The following is a 21,456-nucleotide window of genomic DNA, read 5'->3' as shown; positions in this document are numbered from 1 at the left end:
AAAAGGCAAAGTATGGAACACATTCTACTGAAGAAAGCCAGATCAATTACTTGCTTTATATGTTAGCAGGCTGCTTTTACCCAAACCAATGCTGTTATGCTTCAAGAGGAGATTAAAAGAACATAAACGACATCCCGAACTCCACAGTGAGAACATAGCAAAGCTTACACAAGCTCTGTATTTCTATCCTGCGTGCCCAACGTCTCTACTTTGGAGAGCTTTTTCGACAAGTACACCATATATGGTAATTCCTCATGAAAATCTCAAACTCTCACAGTATTTTGGTCCTTTCAAGGACGTTTTTCTGACAGGACTCTTAGTTCCATGGTCTGCAAATGACAAACCCAGCATTTACTTTGACTGTCTGAAGATGACTGCAAGTTGCTTAATTTTTGTAAATGGATTACCATTTTAAACCACTAGTCTATGCTGTAGAAATCTAAAAGATATACTTGACTTTCTAGCAATGATGGCCTCGGTTACCAAAACTTCAGAACTCCAACAGCAGTATCTGCATTTTTACTATTAAAATTAAAATGAGCAAAGATTACTTAAACATTTCTTTATTTGGGGAAAACAAACAAATAAACCTCCCACATAACATCAACAGAATTACTGGACTAGAAATCCATAGAAAACCGTTTGTCACTAAATGGGGTTGGGATCTGGACCTTTCAACTCAAGCTTGCAACAGCAGCCTGTATCTTCTGCATACTTGTTCAAAACGGGGTTATTATAGCTCATCTTTACTATCACCCAAGATTAATCCCTGTCCCTGGGTAGTTTTCACACTTTCTTGACAACTGTGCCTACTGATCAGGTGAGAGAATTCATGCAAACTGTTCAGATATTCGGTGATGAGAGCAATAAGAACAGAAGATAATTTCAAAGAGGGTAACAATAGTACGCTCTGCTAGCGAAAAGAGCTTTCCTGTATTTTCAGAGTCATTGGAATTACTTTTCCATTTGTACTACAGCAAAGATGATGATCATCAGCATTTATAAGAAATATCCCCTGCTGTGAATTGGATAGGTTTCAATTTGAAGAGCAGGTAAAAAAATAAAATCAAATTATAATGGCATTTCCTATCACAACCGTCATTTGCCTGGATCTAAGAGGGAATATTTAGTGGAGCTTTTTCATCTTTGAAGATATGCTCACATATGAGACTAGAAAATTTTACACAGCAGACCAAGCTTTGCATATTGTTAATAATGAACTCAAGCAAGAAAAAGTTTTACGAAAAATACAGAAGACACTTAAAAAAACATGAGATAAAAGCAACTGTATTTCATCTTAACCAAAATGAAAGTGACAGCAAGAATTTAAAAATCAATGAGGGCTTTTTTGTTTTGAAAATTTAAGATGGATGCTGAACTGCTAAATATTAAAATAAATAAATAAATAAATGAACTGATAAACAACACATGCATAGAGTGGCATCTTTTTACAGAGTTACAAAGCAGCAGGGGTTTTTTAGCTTGCAAAACTGTTGTATTTACTATCATATGGTCAGCGCCTGCATTCTACTTAGTTAATAAAGTACAGCAACAAGACTTACAACTTCCATATGCAATCTTAAATAAAAAAATTACAGTGTAGTGCACAAATAATAAACAGATGTTTTAAGTGTTCAAAGCTATAAGGGATACACATTTCAGAATAAACTGAACAAGCCACCTAAGGAAAGTGATTATTTAGGGGGGAAAAAACAGTTATTTCTACTAAGAAATGTTAAAGCAATAACCACTTTATAACTGTTTATTCAGAGTGAAAAAAATGAAGAGAGTTTAATCTCCCTTACAATTCAACCTTGGTAGCCATGTCAGTGGCTACCATACTTACCACTTAAAAATTAACTAATTTGCCAATGAAAATACAAAGTAATCACTAACTTGGTTATTATTTAACATATTACAAACCCAAGCCTTGGGAAAAATAATCTACAGCTCAAATTTTAAATAAGATGGGAGAGTTAGAACACTCTTATCGGGCATTACTGGAAGGATTTTGGTAGCGGGAGCGCTGCAGGAGTGACTCACGTGGCCGGAGGTCACGAGCTGCCTTGTGCTGCTCATAGCCAGTTCCAAAGCTAGTGTAAGCAACTCACCGCCTACCAAAACATCACCTAGCCAGGGGAGCCATGGCACCTCTGCCCAAATGTACTGAAAAGCGAGCAGCAGTCACTAGAGGAGGGGCCGTAGCCCACGGAGGGACCCATCCCTGAAGGGCTGCCACCTGTGGAGAAGTCATGCTGCAGCCAAGGAAAACAAGAAAGAAGCGAGGAGTGGCAGAAGGAAAACATCACACACACAATCCCACTCTCTTGTGCCACCCGCTATCTCAGCAAAGGAGTTGGGATGCCCAGTGTTAACATGCAGTAAAAACAAGGGTCCCCGAGACTGGGAAAGGGGAGAGGAGAGATGTTTGACTGAAGCTGAGCCTGGAGAAGGCAGGGAAAAAGGCATTTTCTTAACTGTTTGGGGTCTTGTTTTGTTTTGTTTTCATCTTCTCAGTACTTGAAACAGTGATCTGAAGTTTTATGTTAATTGGCAAAAAGTTAAAGTCAGTAACAACTCCCTGAGCCAAGACTGTTTGCCTGCAATGCGTGTTGCAAACTGGTCACCAGGAAGACCACAGTATGTCATTTTGAAGCATGTATTTTAAAAGGAAAATACACTTAGTATTTGCTTCACAAAAGACTACTACAAAAAATGGTCTGCACCATTGAAGGCTATTAAAATTTTAAAAAGCAAAACAAGAACAGGTTAATATCTATGCATATGCAGGTCAATGAGGATGAACAAAGTTATAACCAAACCAGCTACCAGGCATCATGCTCTACTGATCAGGTATTCCTCATTTGTGATGGCTCAAGAAGCTGCCTCATAGCTCAAGAACTTTTGTGCAAATACTTCAATTTTAGACTGATCACAGAAATATTCTTTACTGACTGTTTCCACAATTCACAACAGGATTCCTAAAACTTACTTTTAACAACAAAAACAACAAAAAAAGCAAAGTTCTACTGTATTTTTCTTAAACTTTCTGTCCAACTTCAGATCCTATTGAACTTCAGTTGCTTCCAAATCAGGCTTTGGGTGTATACCACAGCTATCCCATCCTCTGATGTGCAATGTGGAAGCAGTAAACCAGATAGTTTTTTGACTGGAACAAAACTTTTTTTTACTGTATATTCTTTATGCATACAGCACTGAAACCTGAGCATCTCATTTATGCAAAGCATCCCTATTTCTAGATACCACATAAAAATTCCAGAGTACTCAGCATTCACTATAGATATATAATTTGAAAGTATTTTTATATGAAAATTATACATTTTATACTGTTGGCACAGAATACAGCTCATTTTCCCAGTTAAGAGCTGAATGACTACAGTATGCTTAAAAGTATTTGTTTCCACTGTGCAAAAACAAGGCAATGGAGGTTGATGATAGGCTAGGACATATTAAACTGCAAGACTCTTTAGATTAATACACATGTTCTTCTATTTAAAACAAAACAAAAACAGTTTTTGTCCTCACTAGCTCCAGGAAGCATTAAGCACTGCAGATGAAGTACCATCTCCATTTAGAAGGTTAGCTTTATCTCCTGGATCTGGTATTTGCCTACACTGTTCTGACTTCACACCTGCTCTTACAAACATGCCATTATATACAAATTTGTGTCTCAAAATTAACCTACAGGCTATAAATACCCACGCTTACACTAATTAGATTATACACCATTAAGCAGATCAAGCTGAAACTCACTCCCTCCTCCTCCTCAGTCTGCATCCCCCACTTCTTGACTAATCAGTTCTTTCTGGTAAAATCTGAAAAAGTTATCCAATTCTCCCTCTGGAGTATTCTTTAGCATCCCTACCAAAAATATGCGCTAGAAGAATCAGCTAGTCAAAGCACGATTTGCCTTTTTACACACACAACATTGGAATTGCAAAAGCACTCGTGCTGACTTTGTGGGATTTGTGCTACTACAGTATTAAGATTTTCACGATCTTCTAATCAACATCACATCTTTGCGCTCTCTCTACGAGGGACCAACTTCAAGGGTAATTAAACAACCTTCCACCCTTTGCAGGTGTAGGCTAGCTGTCTCACATTTACTGTCTCTGAGGCTGGGGTCTTGTGAGTGCTGAGTCCTTTTAATGGCCTCCTGATGCTGGAAGCAGGAGTATTTCTGCTCCTTCACTACTGGCCACAGAAGTTCATTCCCCTCCACTATTCACGCTTGGGTGCTTGTCAGACCTTCTGCAACCCAAGTTTAACTTCACTATACCAGCAAAAACTAGACAAGCAGTTTTTCTTCTGGGTTAGTTTTCTGCCAGGTTATTTAGTTGCATCAGCTCATGAAGTGTCTGACAAGAGCCAAACCAACACAAAGGAGAGCTGCTATACTGGCTCAATGCCTCCTAAAACTGCAGTCCCACTATGTGTTTGGAGGCCTTCTGATCACAACTGCTGAAGCAGCAGCTGTTATACTTGCTAAACAGAGGAATATCCAAACTAGGCTGTGCAGAAAGTTTATAACATATATCGTACTCAGTATTTTTTCCTCATATACAGTAAAGCTTTTTAACTGAGGGGAATGGTGTGGAAAAAAATGAAAACAAAATACAGTATTTGGCAGACTGTAGCTTTTCCCCAGTCCCACTTACCTACTGAAAAAATTCTGCATTAAATTAAAGCAGGTGGTGGTGGGGTATTTGTTGCTCCAAGTTCAAGGTGCTCATTCCCTGTAAGCTTAAAGGATAGTCATCTCCTTACTGTATTAACACCTTCTAGTTTATGTCACATGTTCTTAAAACCACTAATACAGTAAAAGTGAACAGGTAAGAAAACATCAGATACAATGACATTTATTTAAAATAATCCCTCAAGAACTGACAAAATAGTTGTTTTAAGTAATTGCTTATGTCTCAGGAATATTAAAGTCAGCTGCCTCAAAAAAAAATTTTTTTTAAATCATCATTTTAAAGGAAAAGTGCAGAAGTTAACTATTCATTCGATTACTTACCAATCAAGATTTGACCTGTTTTCATTGCTGAACTACCTGGCACCAAGCCATGTACTACAAGCTTCTCTTCACTGATTCCTCTGATGACTTTATCCTTCCTGCCTTGTTTTTCCGCTCTTCTGCTCCATGAAGACTGATGGACAATCCCTACTAAGGCCTCCAGCAGCCTGTGCTGCTCATCTTCTTCAGCACTGTATAGTTTTCTGGGATTTACATAAACATATACATCTTTGTATTTTTGCTGCACAGTGACACCCACTTTCTGAGCAGACTGGTGTTTCAATATGGAAGTAGGACCAGTGGAGTGCACATTACAGCTTCCACTGCCTTTCTTATCAGAATGCTTTGGTAAAAGATTCTTCTTTTTTAATATTTTGGTCCATTTCTTCAGTTCATACTTTCTTTCTTTTCGTGATCCCTCTTGAATAACTTCAGCTTCGTTTTCACGAAACCTGACATGGTTCACTGCTGGCATTTCTGGACAGCTGTTCTGAAGCAGAGTTTCTTCCTCACTTTCACTCAATTCTAAATAAAATAATTCCCCATTTTTCTGCACACCATCCAACCATTCAGGTTCAAGGTCACTGGGAAAGAAAGAAGAAAGATCAGTGACAGTTCTGATAAGGAAGACTGCTATGCAAGTGACATCTGATTACTTCAAGTAGGGAGAGGATAGGGAGAGTGCAACAGGGAGGGGGGGGAAGAAAAAAAAAAAGTTGCCTCCTGAATCTCAACTACTTTAAGTTTGCCACAAGGGTGAGAGCTCTTCTCAGACAAATGATGGATATGGCAAGGAAAGACATCCCTCACAAATGTTAAAAGAGTTTCTTCAAATGCCTTACAGGAAAACAGCCATTGCAAAAAGCAATATTCCCTTTTCTGAAAACAAACAAACAAAACCAACCCCAAACCATTTCTTACATATACAAGTTTTAATTAGTAATTACATTCATGGGCATAATGGGGCTTTCTCTTAGAGAAAAAATGCCATCCTATTTGTTCTCTCTCATTATTTCTTCCCTTACGCATTTATAAGAAGGCTTGTACTTTGGAAAGACAAGATTAACATTTTAAAATCACCTCAACATCACCAAAAAACCCCAAGATGAAATCTAGGTAACACTTTTTAAGGCAAGTTAAAAATAGCATACTCAAGCTCACAGGCAAAAATACACAACAAAGAAGTAAAGAGGCAGCACTGCTATAGAAAAAGTTCTAGCAGCTGGAGTGGATCACTAAGTCACTAGCAAAAAGCTGCTACAAAGAAAAGGCAAAGCAACTACAGGATGTATTAACAGGAGCACCATCTGCACAACACAAAAAATTTTTTTCCCTAATTTGGCAATGGCGATGTGTCAACCATGTCCAGTTTTGGATAGTACATTTAAAGAAAGATGTAAGAACTGGAACAAGCCCAGAGCACAGAGAGAAATAGTAAGTAGTTTATAAACATGTTTTAAAGGGAAAGAGACTGAAGGAAATCATACTCTTTTGGCTGAGAAAAAAACCAAACAAAAAATTATAGCTGAGAGGCAACAGACCAAATAAATGGTCCACCACTCCCCTCCCCAAGATGAACCACAGAGTATTACTACAGAAGGATGAGGATCAATAATGGTCAAAGCAGGAGTACTTAGTGGTTTAATGTACCAAAGTATTTAAGCTAAATATTAAGATAGCTTTTTGATCACCAGCCCCCCTCCAAAAAAAAAAAAAAAAACCCCACCCCAAAAACCCAGAAAACCCCCTCAGCATTAGCAAGCAATGTAAGGAACATCTGGGATGTTCTGTATGGAACATTTTCAGGAACAGACAAGACCAGTTCATTCTTCCTGACTAGATGACAGACAGGTCTCCCTTTCTATGGATCTGAGTCCACACTGATAAAAATGAAATAAGAAAAAACTAGAATGGAGACTTACATCATAATTAATATCATTAGTTGTTTGAAGTTAACATACATTCATACATTTTATACTAGAACTAGCTAATTTTACTGACTCAAGGATGCAAATTGTTTAAAACTAGTATTATATAATTCAAATAGAGCATTTATTTGAATACACAGATAAATGATACAGGTTCAAAGTTTAGCTGAACAGAGAACATTGTACAAAGACACTGCACCACAGCACCTTTAAGGGCTCAAAGAGAGGATCTGGCTGGACTAAGAATACAGAAAACGTCGGCATTACTCTCTCCCTGGAACCCCAGTAAGTTAGGGAAGTCTATGGATGTTGCAGACAGGAAGAAACACCTTGCACTTCCTCTGTATTTATTAATTATTTTGCCCTAATTGATTGTTTTAAAAGAAGAGCCACCACCTGTGATAATCTGGCTACTCCTGAAGGTCATGGGTAAGTCAGAGTTTGCCTCTTCCACGTCTTACTCAAGATCTTGAGTATCTTACTCAAGAAAAGTATCAGAATGATAAAAACACCTAAAGGCTGTTGTTACGGCCAGACAATTATCTAACCTAACATCTCTCAAAAGGTGGTAGATAAGAAATAACAAGACAGAGATTTTCCTTGGTTTGTTTTTTTTAAGAAGTACTCCTGCAGTCTGGTGCATGTAAGCAAAATGGGGAAAAAACCAAAATTGATAAAGGAGACATTAGAAATTTAGAAAGAAATAACATTTGGGTTAGCAGAAACTCCTGTGATGTGCAATAGCCTTTTTATTCCCTCTTTAAAACGAACTGTGCTCTTTGGAAAAGCTTTCTTCTTTGGGGTAGATGTCAAAATTTCAACTTGGATGCCAGTTCACGCGCTCATGTTCTCCAGCTTCCTTGCCTGTTTTCATTAGAAGCTACTACATGGACCAAGGGAAAAAAAAAAGGGGAGTGGTGGGAGTGGTGGTGGTGTGGTGTTTACACAGGGTCCACTCAAACAGAAGCGCTCCAGAGAGAAGGCTCTTCAAGGAGGGGCACACATGACGAAGTCCCTCTATGCAAATAAGCTGATAAAGACAGAAGACTGAAAAAGTGTCACAAGGACACATGACGAAGTCCCTCTATGCAAATAAGCTGATAAAGACAGAAGACTGAAAAAGTGTCACAAGGGCATGAATTGCTCTCCTTGAATGCATTTTCATGAGAGTAGTGTAAAGGTACTATCACTTTCTGAATACAGATCCATACAGACATCTAAAAAAGCAAAGTCTGAAATAAGAAATCTGCACCTAGTATGACAGGTTTTTTCCTAATTTCACAATTGATTTAAACCAAGCTAAAAGAAAAAAAAAAAAAAGTCTCATTTCCATCTTCTCCCTTGTGCCAAAACAGGCACTTACACAATAACCTGAGCTTCTGTGTAGGCCTGGAAGCTTCAATCAAGGGATCTAAAAATCTGGAAGACCCGGATTCCTCTAAGAACAGTTTCACAGATACCACACAGATATTTCTTCTTTGGGATAAATGTCCGAAAAACTGCACCAATTGAAATTGTCCATGTATGGAAGAAACATATACTAGAAATGAAGGATCCAAGTTCTGATTCCGAAGCAAGAGAAGACTGTTCTCACCCAAGGAAACTCAGAAACAATAAACAGTTAACATCTATGAGCCTTGTTTTAAAGCAATTAAAGAAAACAACAAACCAAGGGTTAACTATTTTACTGCACCGTATGATTAAATTCCACCCATATGATACTTTGCAGAAGTAAAGATCATCTTTAGTTTTCCCAACCTTTGCCTACACAACAACAAAGTACAGCTTCAGACTGAGGCATCAACTTGGTATACGCAAAGCTGCCATCTTCTTAATAGCTATGGCTGCCTAGAGGGGTTCTGATCCATCACAACTAGTGGAAGTGACAGAAAATGTTAAACTCTGTTAAAATAGACAACACTATTAAAAAAACCAAAACAAATTCACACTACTTCCACAATGGCATATGTAAGCATTCACTTCACACGTCTGCCTGAAAACAGGCCTTGGACAAAATCACAGGGGTCTGAGAAAGAAGCACTCCTATCACCCTTACTTCTGCCCTCAGGTGAACGTTCCTTGGTGTGTCTTGGTTTTGTCACATCAGCTGTAGTATCAAGCAGCATGGTTTCAACTGTCAGAAGCTTATTCTGGAAGTCAGTAACTGTTAATTCAGAAGACCATTCCCAAGGTTTTTCTTTAATTTATCAAATACTGCCGATTATAAAACCAGATACAGATAATCTGTAGAGGAACAAATGCCATTATCTTCAAATAGCTAACAGGCCTATCTTTGTACCTGTTACTTTGCCAAACTGCACTCTGTCTCTCCCTCCCTTTTCACTACAAGTCACATCTTCACCTCTTGTTTCTGTATTCAGAAGGCTGGAGTGTTACAGGTCCAACAGGAGAAACTATTTGGACCCAAAATTAAAGCTTCACAGTTCTGTTAATGCAGTGATAGAAAAGACACATCTCAATTTATCCAACAGTATTACACATTGTGTTCTGTGTTGAAAACTGTGGAACACGGCTTTATGCTCTGAACACATGTAAAGAACACCAGTAAGTAGGCATTTTAGATGAAAGAATTGGAAAAAAAAAAAAACCCAAATACACACAAAAGAAAAAAAAAAGCATGCCTTCAGGTAGAAAAGTGTTACAGTTGAGTTCTGGCATATAAACACAGAAACAAAGTAAGGTAGGTGCGCACCCAACAGCTTTGTTTCTCACTGAGCCAGAAGTATGGGACAACTACAAAACAAAGTATACTTAAACACACATCAAACCTCTCCCACATAAATCTTCTTTTTCTTCCTCACCGTACTGCATAATGAAAATAACAGGCCGAACAAAATGCCATTGATTAGACCTCGAAATACACATTTGAACTGTCAAGCAGAGTTGCTTTAATGCAGGGATCTGACAGAGAGTAAGTTTTTATATGAATTAAAAACCAAAACCCTAATAAAAGAAAACGCCAGCGGTTGCGCACACGACTTTAAAACACGTATTGGTATTACAGAGTGGTCTTCTCACCCACCACTTCCCCAAAGCCAGGCCACTAAACCAGGAGGGCTGCACCTCCAGCGCCCAAGCATTTAGTACAGGCACCAGCCCGAGGGGCTGCCAGCTAGCTGAACTAACGCTGCCGCTCCCCACGTTACTTCTAGGGTTCCGTCAGAGAAACGCACTCTTAAAAAACGACCCGCCCGGGGAAAGCCCCCGGCCCGGCCCACGTCCCCCCGCCCGGCCCCGCGGCAGCGGAGGGCACCGAACGCCGCCGTCCCCGCCCCGCCCTTACTCGGAGCTCGCAGACGGCGAAGTGGCGGACGAGCCGCTCTCGCTGCCGCTGCCGCTGCCGGTACCCGCACGCTCAACGCCTTCTCCCCTCGACGGCTCCATCCCCTCAGCGGCTCCGCGCCCACTCCCACCGTCCCCCCCGGACGCCATGACACCCGCACCCCAGCGCGCCGGGGGGGGGAGGAGGGGGCACGTGACCCGCGCCCTGCCCTTCCCATTGGCGGCCCCGGCCCGGCGCCATGGAGACGAGGGGGGAAGCCTGAAGGCGCGTCCTGCCCAGGGCTGCCGCGCGCGGAGCGTTAACGGTCGCGGCGGCGGCACCGCCGCCTGTGAGGCCCGCGCCCACGGAGAGCCCCGGCACCGCCAGCCGGCCCCGGGAGGAACCGGCAACGGGCCTCAGGGCACCAGGCTTTCATAAGCAGTAATTACGGCACGCACCGCTGCCCGCCTCGGGAGGAGGTAAAGCCTAGTTTTAGCGCGGCTTCTGACAGAAAGGCCAGCTCGCCTGCCTCCTTTGGCTGGCAAGAGCCGTAATAAACAAACGCTTCGAAGTGCCCAACCTCCCCGTTTAATTCCTCAAAACAAACAGCTGAGTCTCACTAGTCCCTTGAAAGTCTTTCAGTGCGTCAATAGGGAACGCATAATGGAGAACAGGCTATTTATTTAGTTGTCTGATACCAAGGTCTCAGCAACAGTTCCATAAAAGACTGTTAATGAAACTCATAGCCCTGGGGTGAGCCTCAAAGCATTGCTTATAATCAAAAACTGATCCGGAGAAAGAAACGTGAGGTAAGTAGTAATTTTCATCAAGTCAAACGGTTAGCAGTGGAATACTTCTGTGCTTTATGTTATGCCCCGTTATGATCATTTAAAGAGTCGAAAGAAACTACGATAACTTCTCTTTAGGTTAGTCAGGAGAGCAGTTAGGTTAGGGAGGAGAGGCAAGGATGTGAGACAGACCCAAACAAGCTCGGTGATTTGGCACCTTAAAGCAGTCAAGGCAGTCTACAAATGCAAAATCATGCACAGTCAAGAGAGAGAGAAAAAAACCTACTCAGTTTTCAGGACTTAAATTATTCACATCCATGAAAAACAAGACCCATGGCAACCCTGCAGACAACTTGCTGTGTAGCTATGTCAGTAAACACATCAGGACACGCATGGTGAATAAGGAAAGGGATGGAGAATAATTGTTGGAACATTTTTAATGCGTTGGATTTAATCTCTGCTCAGTGGGATATTTGCACAGCTTCAGCAGTGAGGTTTTATAGTCACAGAATTCTGGTATGAAATTCCTGTGCTTGAAACTGTTTTAGGGAAGTGTTCGTTAATAAGTGTGATTTCAAGTGAATTAACAGATATGAATGTTTTGGACTTGTATGCATGTGATTAAGGCTTCAACTGGAGTAGTTAGAGATACCTATACTAAATTTTGTGGCCATTCTGAAGTGCCTATACAAGACCTGATTTTACAGATAAATCACTGTTGTGTGGATTTTAAGACAACAAACCTATCCAAAGGAGGAGACAAAAACATTCCCTACTTAAAAAAAAAGTTTGTTCTAAGATGGTTTCATTCACTTCAGGACAGGATATGGTAGATAATTTAAGGGGTTTTTTTCCTATCTGAGCTGGCAACAACCACTTCACGCAAAGTATATAATCCCTGCATGTTAGGCAATTCTTTTTAAAAAAAACAAAACAAACCAAAAATTCAGATCTTTAGTTATTTCCAATTGTCAGAATGCAAGATATGCATCAACTTTCATTCTTTCTTTCACTTCCAGAAGAACAGGTGGAAAAAATATTTTAAAAGTACCCCACTTCCCAAACAATTTACTTTGTGAAAACAAAATAGTCTGCATAAACAGCATTTCCCAAAGAGCGTAACAAGTTACAATTTTCTAAGAGGAATACAGCAGGAGTTAGAATTTTAACAAAGGTAGGTGAGATACACTGTCCTGCCCTCCCTAATTCTGCTTGTATTTGCAAGCATTTTTAATACACTGAACAGCACACTGCAGTGTTTCTCCAGAGAAGTGATAGTCTATGCCAGATGGTCCTGTGTTAGTTATGTCAAATTTCACTGAGTTCAAGAGTTGCTTAATTGTTTCCAGTTGTTTGCTCAATAAGTGAGAAATACAGGCTCTCTAAAAAGGAGGCAGCAGTCTTACACCACTTGCTATTTTATAGGGATAACCATATAATGAAGGAAAGGATGATGGAAGATTTTGGTCCACCGAGAGAGGTAGTTGGGAGTCACCTAAGTATTTTTCTGAAATGAATGTGGAAATTTTGCTGCTGTGGGAACAATTAAAGATCGCAAGACATAATATATCTCACACAGCAGGATTTTATTTTAGTGAAGACACAGATTTTCCCACACAATCCCTCTCGAGAGGAAAGCCTCTCATTTCTTGTGCGTAAATATTAGGAAAAGACTTGAAATAATTTGTCTTCTGGCAGATCCTTTACACTTAGTCCAAGTAGTTGGGCTGATGCTTCTCACTAAGGAACCCATAAGCTTTCTATGCTAGGTTGCTGTTATTAACAAGCAGATGGCAAAAATTTGCCAGAGGGCATTATTGGCATCAATACTACTGTTCACCCTTACTGGACAACTGGTTAATGAGCATTTAAAAGTGTATAATTAAAAAGCACTCTCTTTTGCCTTAAGGTTGTTCTGATTAGCTGTTCCTGCAAGGAACTAAATCCATGTGTGGAAATTCATTTCAGAACAAGAGTTCCTTGTTACTTTTTTGGCTTAACCTGCTTCAAAAGCTATTGTACTTTAAAAATAACAGTCTACCTTGATCCACATTTATATTCAGGAGTAGATCATAGTTAAAAGACGACAGTGTATAGGACACACCAAAGATATATACCAGTTCTTTCTAATAAAGAAGGAACATAACTAGGGCGTAACTCTATTTTTTGGTACTGTTGCATGGATACTTACGAACCCCTACTCCAACCACTGTCCAATTTAAACTACTAACATTTTTTCCACTGTTACATACTGACAGATGATTTTTTCAACCTGATGATGAAGAAACAAGGCTGGAGTTACTGTCTTTCCTAGCAGCTAGACGGAAGAGCACAGGGAAATTTAGGACAAGCGTTTATGACTACTCTAACTTGTCGCATTTGGGTTTGTATAGTCAGGCCTGATCTTAGCAATTTTACCAGGACCCGTGATTCACTGATGATATACCAAATAGATTTCACTGGTTCACATTCAGCAGGCATGTTGGGCCTGAATTGTGGATGTAGTTGAGCTCTTCTCAACACAGGGCTGAAAACTGGGACGATGTTACACCCCTGGTATACTGGGGTGAACTAACGCTCCCTCTGATAGGAGGGAATGCTACCTGATACTTAGGACTACACAGTTTATGCCCATGAGGTGCCAGGGCACTATCCAGTAATTGTATCAGATCCCTGATTTTTCAGCACTCTCCCTTTGTTCTTCAGGGTCATTCCCCCTGCTAAATGCCAGCGTAGGCAAAGAGCACAGACTGCAGCACTGTCTCTCTGCTATCTCAACAGTGCTCCAAACTGGGAGAATTCTCTAATGACTGGATCTGCCAGCTTTCTGGCTCTTTTGTTCAGTGTACACAGTATGAACAGCCCATAGAAATACTGCAAGATAAATCTCACTGGATGTACCTGTGCTATAGTTGAATCTGTCTTTCTTACATGGACTATGTGTATCAACAGCATTTTAAGTGTCCCTTTGCTTTGCCCCTCCCCTTCCATACATCAAATTACAGCTCTTAATTATTGTTAAAGAAATAAGAAGGCCTAAGTGACTTCTTATTGTTTCATTTTTTCCTTTCTCCTGGTTTTCAAATCAGATAATATTTCCAGGAAGGCTCTATCAACAACTGGACAGACATAACATGATATATTACAGGTATAACATGACACATTACAAGCAGATAAAACTAAGAGGAAAATATTTTCATCGTTGTTTAACAGTTCTGTTTCTTACTGCTAACACCTGCTTTACTCAAACATCAGAAAAAAACCTAACAGAAAATCTGGATTGCTAAAGAGTGACATTACAGGCTTTTCAACTATTGATTCCTATTGATTTTTTAGTCCTCCAGTGCACAGCATCAGCAAAAATGGGACAGAAGTAAGTTCCTCTGTTTTAAAGATTAATGACAATACAGCTTTCCCCTACCCCCACTCTCTTAAGTCTTTCTTAAGAGAGAAAAGGCACATTTCACAGGCATTCCTTAATAAATAAGATTTTGTGATAACAAGGTTTACATAAAACTACACGAGTAAGACTGCGATTACAAAATCTGTTCACAGCTTTTCTGACATTATTGCATAGAGACCATCCATAGCAAAGTGGCATGAATTGAATGGTGACACTGGACTGTATACATATAAAGATACTAAATAGAGAATGAAGGCTACCTTTATGACCAAAGGAACAGAAATTTTGTGAGAAAACACTCCAGTGCTCAAGAAATAAAATAGACTGTTCTGACTTTTTAAGCTTTCTATATCAAATTCCCTCTATGCAACTGGATGACAGAAAGTATTTTAGAAGAAGAACATAAAAACAACAGAAGACAGCCATGAAGAATTCAGGAAGACTAGTTCAACCCATCTCATTCTTTTGCAAAACAGTCTTACAGAGTTCCCTCTAACATGAAAAGCAGCTGTAATTTCAAATAAGATTTTTCCTACTGTTTTTACTTCACTTTAAATCTACAGGCTTTTTTAGGATCACCTGCTATGCATAGCAGGCATGTCGAGCATGAAAGAAAACCATTATTTGCAGTCAGTCAACATGCAAAAGTTTCAAGTATGAATAGCACCTTATTACACTGAAAGTATACTAATATAAGCAATACCATGGGGCAGCATGTTTTTAATCCAACTTTAAAATGGAACATTTTCTGTTAAGTCACTGACAAATGCATGCGCAGGGTTTCAGATACCAGAGGGTCCCCTGGTAGCATATGGGCACACTTATTTCTTATAAAGCAGCTTCAGAGTGCAATGCAGGAACAGGCTGATTCTGGCGTGCCCTCCTTGCTGCATTCAATGTTTTCGTCCTCAGTGTTCACAGGAATGGATTTTAATCAACTATTCAGTTTGATGCTTTAAGCTGGAGAGAAGCTGAGTTAATAATTAGTTGTTAGTTTCCATAGCAAGAGCTGTTTGGAGTTGGCACTGAGAGAGCGTACCTTTTCTTTGCAGTAGGAAATAAATCAACCTAGCCGAGAAAACACGTTAGGAAATGGGCACTTTAGAGAACAACTGGACATGAGCTTCTCTTTGGATAGTGCTGAATGGGATGGTGTTTTCCTTGTAAAGTTTAAGGGGCTCTCAGCCAGCGCAAAGAAAATGGCACTGAGGGCGGCTTTGAAAGTCCTGCATTGGCCTATTGGGTAAAATCCTATTGTCGAGATTTTTTTGTGGGGGGATGCTGTGGAGAATTGCACGTTAGGGATGGTGAAGGCACGGGAAAAAAGCAGCAGCTTCTCACGCAGCGTGCCTCCCGCACATCCACCAAAGCAGTGCCCATCTTGGGTTTGTGTGCGAGTTAAGATTCCCCCCCTCCCCTTAAAGAAGGGTTCAAAACGGTTATGGAATTGATGCAAGAGAGTTTCCCTCTGCCCCCCGTCTCCTTACACGTGTAAGGAACGCAGGCGTAGCCCCTGGGCTGCCATGCCGTCCTGCAGGGCGCCCTTCAAAGGTGCACGAGGGGAGCTCCCCTCACCTGCAGGTCCCCCGCTTCTCAGGGAAGGCGGGAAGCCCGAGGGCGAGTGGCTGCCCCGCGGGCAGCCGCCCCTTGCCCTTCCCGCGACCACCGGGGCAGCCCCGGCTCCCGCCGCCCGGGGCGGCGGGCACGGCACGGCACGGCACGGCACGGCGCCTCCCCTGCCCGCGCCTCACCGGCGCCCGGGGAAGGTGAGGGAGGGGAGGCAGGGACAACGGCCCCTCTCGCTTCCTGCCTCCACAACAAAGGGCTGCCGCGGGGGGGCCTCCCCGGAGAGCCGGGGGCTCGCCGCTGCCCCGCGGGCCGCGCTGCCTCCCCCCGCCCGGGGAGCTGCCGGCCGGCGGGTCCCGGCCGGGCTGCGGCGACCTCCTCCGGCGCAGCCGCCTCCCCGTCCCCGGCACTGACCTGTGCAGCAGGACGCTCTGCACCGAGTCCAGGTCCTCCAGGTTCCTGGTGACGGGCCGCGGGATGCTGTACCTGCCCGCCCCGAACATCGCGGGCGCCCGCGGCCCCTTCATCGCCTGCCCCGCGGCACCGGGGACTGCGGGCGGCCGCGGGGCAGGTGGGAGCCCTTCAACCCGCCCGCCTCCGCCGCGCCGCCCGCGGGGTCCTAGAGCCCGCCGGCGCCGCGCCGCGGGGCACGGGGGAAACGCGTCCCAGGCGGCTGAGAACGGCGGCGTGCGCCGGGGAGAGAGCCGCGCTGGTCCCGAAGAGATAGATGGTGGTCTGCCGCCGCCTGCCCCCGCCGCGGGGTCTGTCCCAGGCCTCTTACCGGCCGCCCAGGGGGGCTGCCTTACGCTGGTGCACGGTATTGTTCCTCTCGGGAACTTGCAGACCCTGAAAACGCAAGTTTCGTATAAATGCAGTAAAATCGTTCCTAACTGCAGCCGTAGATTTTTTTTTTCCCCCCAGAGCTGCATCCACAGCTCCCATTATGTGAGAAAGTAGTTTTTCCCCACGTATTTTCCTGTTGGTTAAAACAATGGAATTGCCCAGTTGATTCTATTTCCTTAAGTACCAATACGAAAAATTATCAATCCCACAAAAACTAATCCAGTCTTTGTTTCCCACTTTCACAAAATAGCAATTACAAGCGCTTTCAGATGACTACTGAGTTACAGGACTCCTTACTGGTTCCCCATCTGCGAATTCTGACACAGTATACTGAATGAACAGGGATGTAAATGTGTAAAAGTGGTGCGACCCATACCTTCATCATTTTTATTTCTTACCCATGATTTGCTACCTTTTATTTTCTCTGCTCGCTTTTACAAAGAGATGAGTTTTCTCTAATGTTTAGAATTTTTCAAGATGTGGCCATCGCCTCCAGATTTTCTTCTATGGGTGATTTACGATCAATAGCTAATAAAGTCTTGCAGTCAGTTACTAAAAGCATCAGTTTTAGTTTCTCTCAGTCCTTGTGTCTGAGATAAGTACAGCAACGCAACAATGAAGTTGTTTCCCAGAAAGACCATTAAGAGCAGGACCATTAGCATGATACAGAATGGATAACAAATTGGAAGTCATTTAATATTTTAGCACCCAACTCCATGGGATGTTGGCCACTACACAGTGTAAAAGCTTCAGCTTTCTTGAAGACTTTGGCTTGAATAGACAATGGAAACAGCTCAGTTTGGAGAGGGTGAATGCAGAATCACCATGAGTCTGTCTCTGGGATTCTCACCAAGTCATGTGACTCTAATATTTAGGTGTCTTACCATTTTTTCCTTTTTAAAATTTTGCTTGCTTGCTTGCTTGCTTTGATACCAGCTAGAAATCTTGAGAATGACAATCTCCTCTGAATTCTACTACTGTCAAAGATGTGGGAGCCACCATCATCTACTAAGGTGACCAACAGCAGCAGTACTATCTAGGATTATGACCATAAAACCTTTGTCATGATCTTTAGCACCTGGGCTAATGTGCTAAGGAAGCTGAAGGTATACCAGAATTTGGGGTCTAAGTAGAAGTGGTTGGAAGAGTTCGGGATGTACAGTATCAAAATAAGTGTAATGCTTCCCCAGCGGGCACTAAGCAAAGAACTTCTTGCAATACCCACATCTTGATTTCAGAAAGCTGATAGAAATTGCATGGTGGTCCTGTCCCCATCGCTCTAAAAAAACGCTTAGGCACAATCTGTGTTTCTTGGTGACTGCAGCAGTGGGCAATGTGTGATCTGAAGCTTAGAATGTTTCATATACAAACATTCCTGGAAGCATGCATCAGATGGCAAGGTTAGAATCTTTCCTCCTGTTCATAGATATAGCTACTTTTGTGTCTTCGTAGTGTGTCTGCTATGGTAAATGAGCCCTGTGAAAGTGGGGAAGAGACAGTGCAGGTCATTTTAAGCTGTGTGTTCACTCTTGGCTACATGCCAAATTGGAAAAAAAAAAAAAAGGCAAAGATTAGCTGATGATGCTTAAGGTAGCATTGATTAATCCAAAAATATTTTGTAATTCCTCTTTGACGTAATCAGCCTTTGGCAGCTCAGCATCTGACAGCAGCATGATTAGGAGCCAGAGCTAGCACTGTGTGTATTTTCCTCAAGCAAATGAGAGGCAAAAGTCCCTACACATGCATACTGAGGCTATAAATTTTAGGCTAGAATTTCATGTAGATCTGGGACTTCAGCAGCTTATCTGGACCACTAGATTCCCATCAGTCTTGTACAGTGTGGTTTTCAGAACAGCATTATGTAACAGCAGCAGAGCAAAAAAGCTGCAGAGATTTACTTTGCTATATTTTTTTCACTCTTAGTACTATTTTTATGCCCTGAGGGAGCAGAGATGTTTAATTTTGTACACAACAGGGGTGTGTTTTCCCAATTCGCTTAAGTCAACACAAAACCCACTTCTAGGGCTGGCATTTGATTGTAGAAAACAACAGAAAACCCAAACATTACCATCAAAATCACACTGCATTGCCACAAGGCCTTTCCAAGATGCTTGTCAGCTTTTCTTTGTCCCTGGGTTCCTTCTCACAGGAGACCATTTTTTGTGTTTCTTGTAACTACTGACTTAATGCTGAGCTTCATGATAACATCATCTGCTACTAATATTGTACTTTTACATGGGCTTAAAATCAATTGTGAAGATCTTTATTAGAATTGCTTACAACTCAGCAAAACTAGAACATGTAAATGTCAATAAAGAGAGCCTCAAAATGCGCCAAAATGAAAAAAGGTGACAGTTTTGTGTAGCTTACGAAATGGCAGATCCAACAGCACCATGCTGCTGATAAACAGGCAAAATTACTAATTTTTAAATTAAAGATAATGTTTTTCTAGATATGAATTACAACCTTTATTACCACATTTACTGTGCCTAGGCTCAATATGTATGGATGACGCAACTGGAAAATGAGAGCAGAGCTGATATTCAAAAGTGATACAGTGGATACTTTCAGAGCCATGTATTTTTTTTTCCTGAATATATTTACGTTACCTTAGCCATACATAAGATTCTAAGTTGAGAGAGAGTTCTGAGCTAGCATTAATCCTCTAACACAACTTCTGCAAATCTTCCAGCCTTTGACATTTACAAGAATTACTTTAGTTGAGTCTTACAGATTGAAGTTTCATTAAAATACAAAGTGCCATTCCATTGTATTTTCTGCAAGATTTTAGCATAGGTGCAATAGGCCACAGAAAAAGGAAGGTCACCGTTCCATTTGAAGTCTGTCAGCTCTTGTATTTAATTCTAACTACATATAGGGAACATGGCATTACAACATATTTCCTGAATCCAGTGAAATACATGCAACTGGAGAAAGATTAAAAAGTTCTGCAATGCAGAGAAACAAAACCATTAGGGATTGGGGAAGGAGGAAATTTAACCAGGTTAAAAACAGAGCAATGACAACAAAAAAGAATTTTAACAGGCACCCTGCATACAACATAATTGTAGTATGCCTGGGCTCCCCTTCCGTTTGTGGTACTTTTACTGCCAGTCGAACTGCCTTATGAAAGCCCTTCTGCTTTGTTAAAGAACAATTCTGGTGTTTCTGATGTAAAAGAAAAAAAAAAAGAAATAGCAAAGTATTATGATGCTATGCTTATGACAGAGATCTCTTTCTGAGATTGTAGTGTGTTTTTTTCTTAAAGAAGCAGTTGTTAAGCTCTTGATTATGAAACTATTTCTTATGCTGACAGGGTCAGAAGTTTTTTAATCATAATTCTTTTTTGGAAAAGACTAAAAGAGGTGGTAAAGCTACTTTTGCTATAGTTGAAGACCTTTGTTTGGCTAGTAAGTTTTAGCATGCCTAGGGATCAAAGACTAACCTGCTTTTTCATTGGCTGCACAAGATGGAAATCAGGTTGTCATTACTTCATATGTATGACTGGTCATTTATATCAGTAGCCGTGAGATGTTAGCATGCCAGGGATAGCTGAAATCTTTCGTAAGAGTCTCCATTCCTTCCACTGAATACGGAGGGGGAAATATTAGACAATTATTAATCAGTCCCCTCCGCCTGAGGCAACACATACTTCCTAGTCCAGTATCCTGGCAGTAGCCAACTGTGGGCTATTGTTGGCTGCTGACCCTGGATGGGTTAAGTATGAGGCTTGAATGAAAGTGGGTTGACTGTGACTTCATCCGGATAAGACAAAAGCTGTGACAAGACTGTAAGAATTTAATGGAAATTAGGACTGCCGAGCAGGGAGGATTTGGAGGATTTGTCTCTTAAATCATTTTTGCCTGTAACATTTTTTGTCCTGGTGATAAATTTGTAGAAAAAGCTATTTTTTTCTGCTTGATTATACCTATCAATATGGGAGACTGTTCCTTATTGTACTCAGTTCCCAAACTAAGGGCTATGACAAATTGTTGTCTGAGCACAAGGTTACTTTCCTGGCTATTCTATCCTTCCTCACCTCTTTTGTTTATGAAACTACCCCTGTAACAGAGGAAGCAGAACAGGCACTGAGAATGCATGTTACCAGCTGCAATTCATAGTCCAGCATATTAACTTAAGCCCCCAACTACTTCCATTTATTTTGTTATGCCAAGCTATAAACTGTGGCAGTTGAGTGTCAAGTTCACATATCTATTGCATTAAGCTACAGTAACCGAAGGGATCCAGGAATGATGAATCAGAGACCACATTTACTACTCATCTGAAACCACAGAGATTTGACAGCCTAAGGATTTTTTTTTCCATTTGACTGGGTCGTGTGTAGTTTACCTTTTACTTTTAAATAGGAGATTGTTTATCTTTGGATGCAGTAGGCAAGCAAGGGCTCTACATTAGTACAAGGGATGAAAACCCATAAAGGAAACTGATCAGTTAGCATTGGATTGTTCTGTGTTGTGTTATATTGCCTTTTCTGGTAAGTGAGTTCATTAACAAATATGCTTTTACTGTTTTAAAAACTTAAGAATAACTTCAAAGATTAGTAAAAAGCAGTGATTTGCATTACTGAATACAGTTCTTCAGAATCA

At 41.3% G+C, this 21,456-nt stretch overlaps 1 protein-coding gene across 3 annotated transcripts in view; it reads right to left on the bottom strand.

Moving 5' to 3' along the window:
* The window catches only part of INTU (inturned planar cell polarity protein), a 57,630-nt gene extending 41,036 nt beyond the window's left edge, over window positions 1–16,594 (bottom strand). Inside the window, exons 1-2 of one of the 3 annotated variants that reach the window (XM_052814940.1) lie at window positions 16,421–16,594; window positions 5,039–5,622 (exon numbers count right to left, since the gene is read on the bottom strand). In XM_052814940.1, coding sequence (XP_052670900.1) covers window positions 5,039–5,622; window positions 16,421–16,533 — 697 coding nt within the window. In that variant the 5' untranslated portion in view covers window positions 16,534–16,594. Of the gene's footprint in view, window positions 1–5,038; window positions 5,623–10,270; window positions 10,439–16,420 lie in introns of those variants that run through there. The other 2 variants (XM_052814921.1, XM_052814930.1) reach the window with 2 other exon arrangements.
* Window positions 16,595–21,456: the final 4,862 nt, after the last annotated feature.

This window comes from Harpia harpyja, chromosome 2 (assembly GCF_026419915.1).
Source record: "Harpia harpyja isolate bHarHar1 chromosome 2, bHarHar1 primary haplotype, whole genome shotgun sequence".
NCBI classification, from domain to species: domain Eukaryota; kingdom Metazoa; phylum Chordata; class Aves; order Accipitriformes; family Accipitridae; genus Harpia; species Harpia harpyja.
Note: the sequence above shows the minus strand (reverse complement) of the source record. Positions and strands in the feature narration are given on the sequence as shown.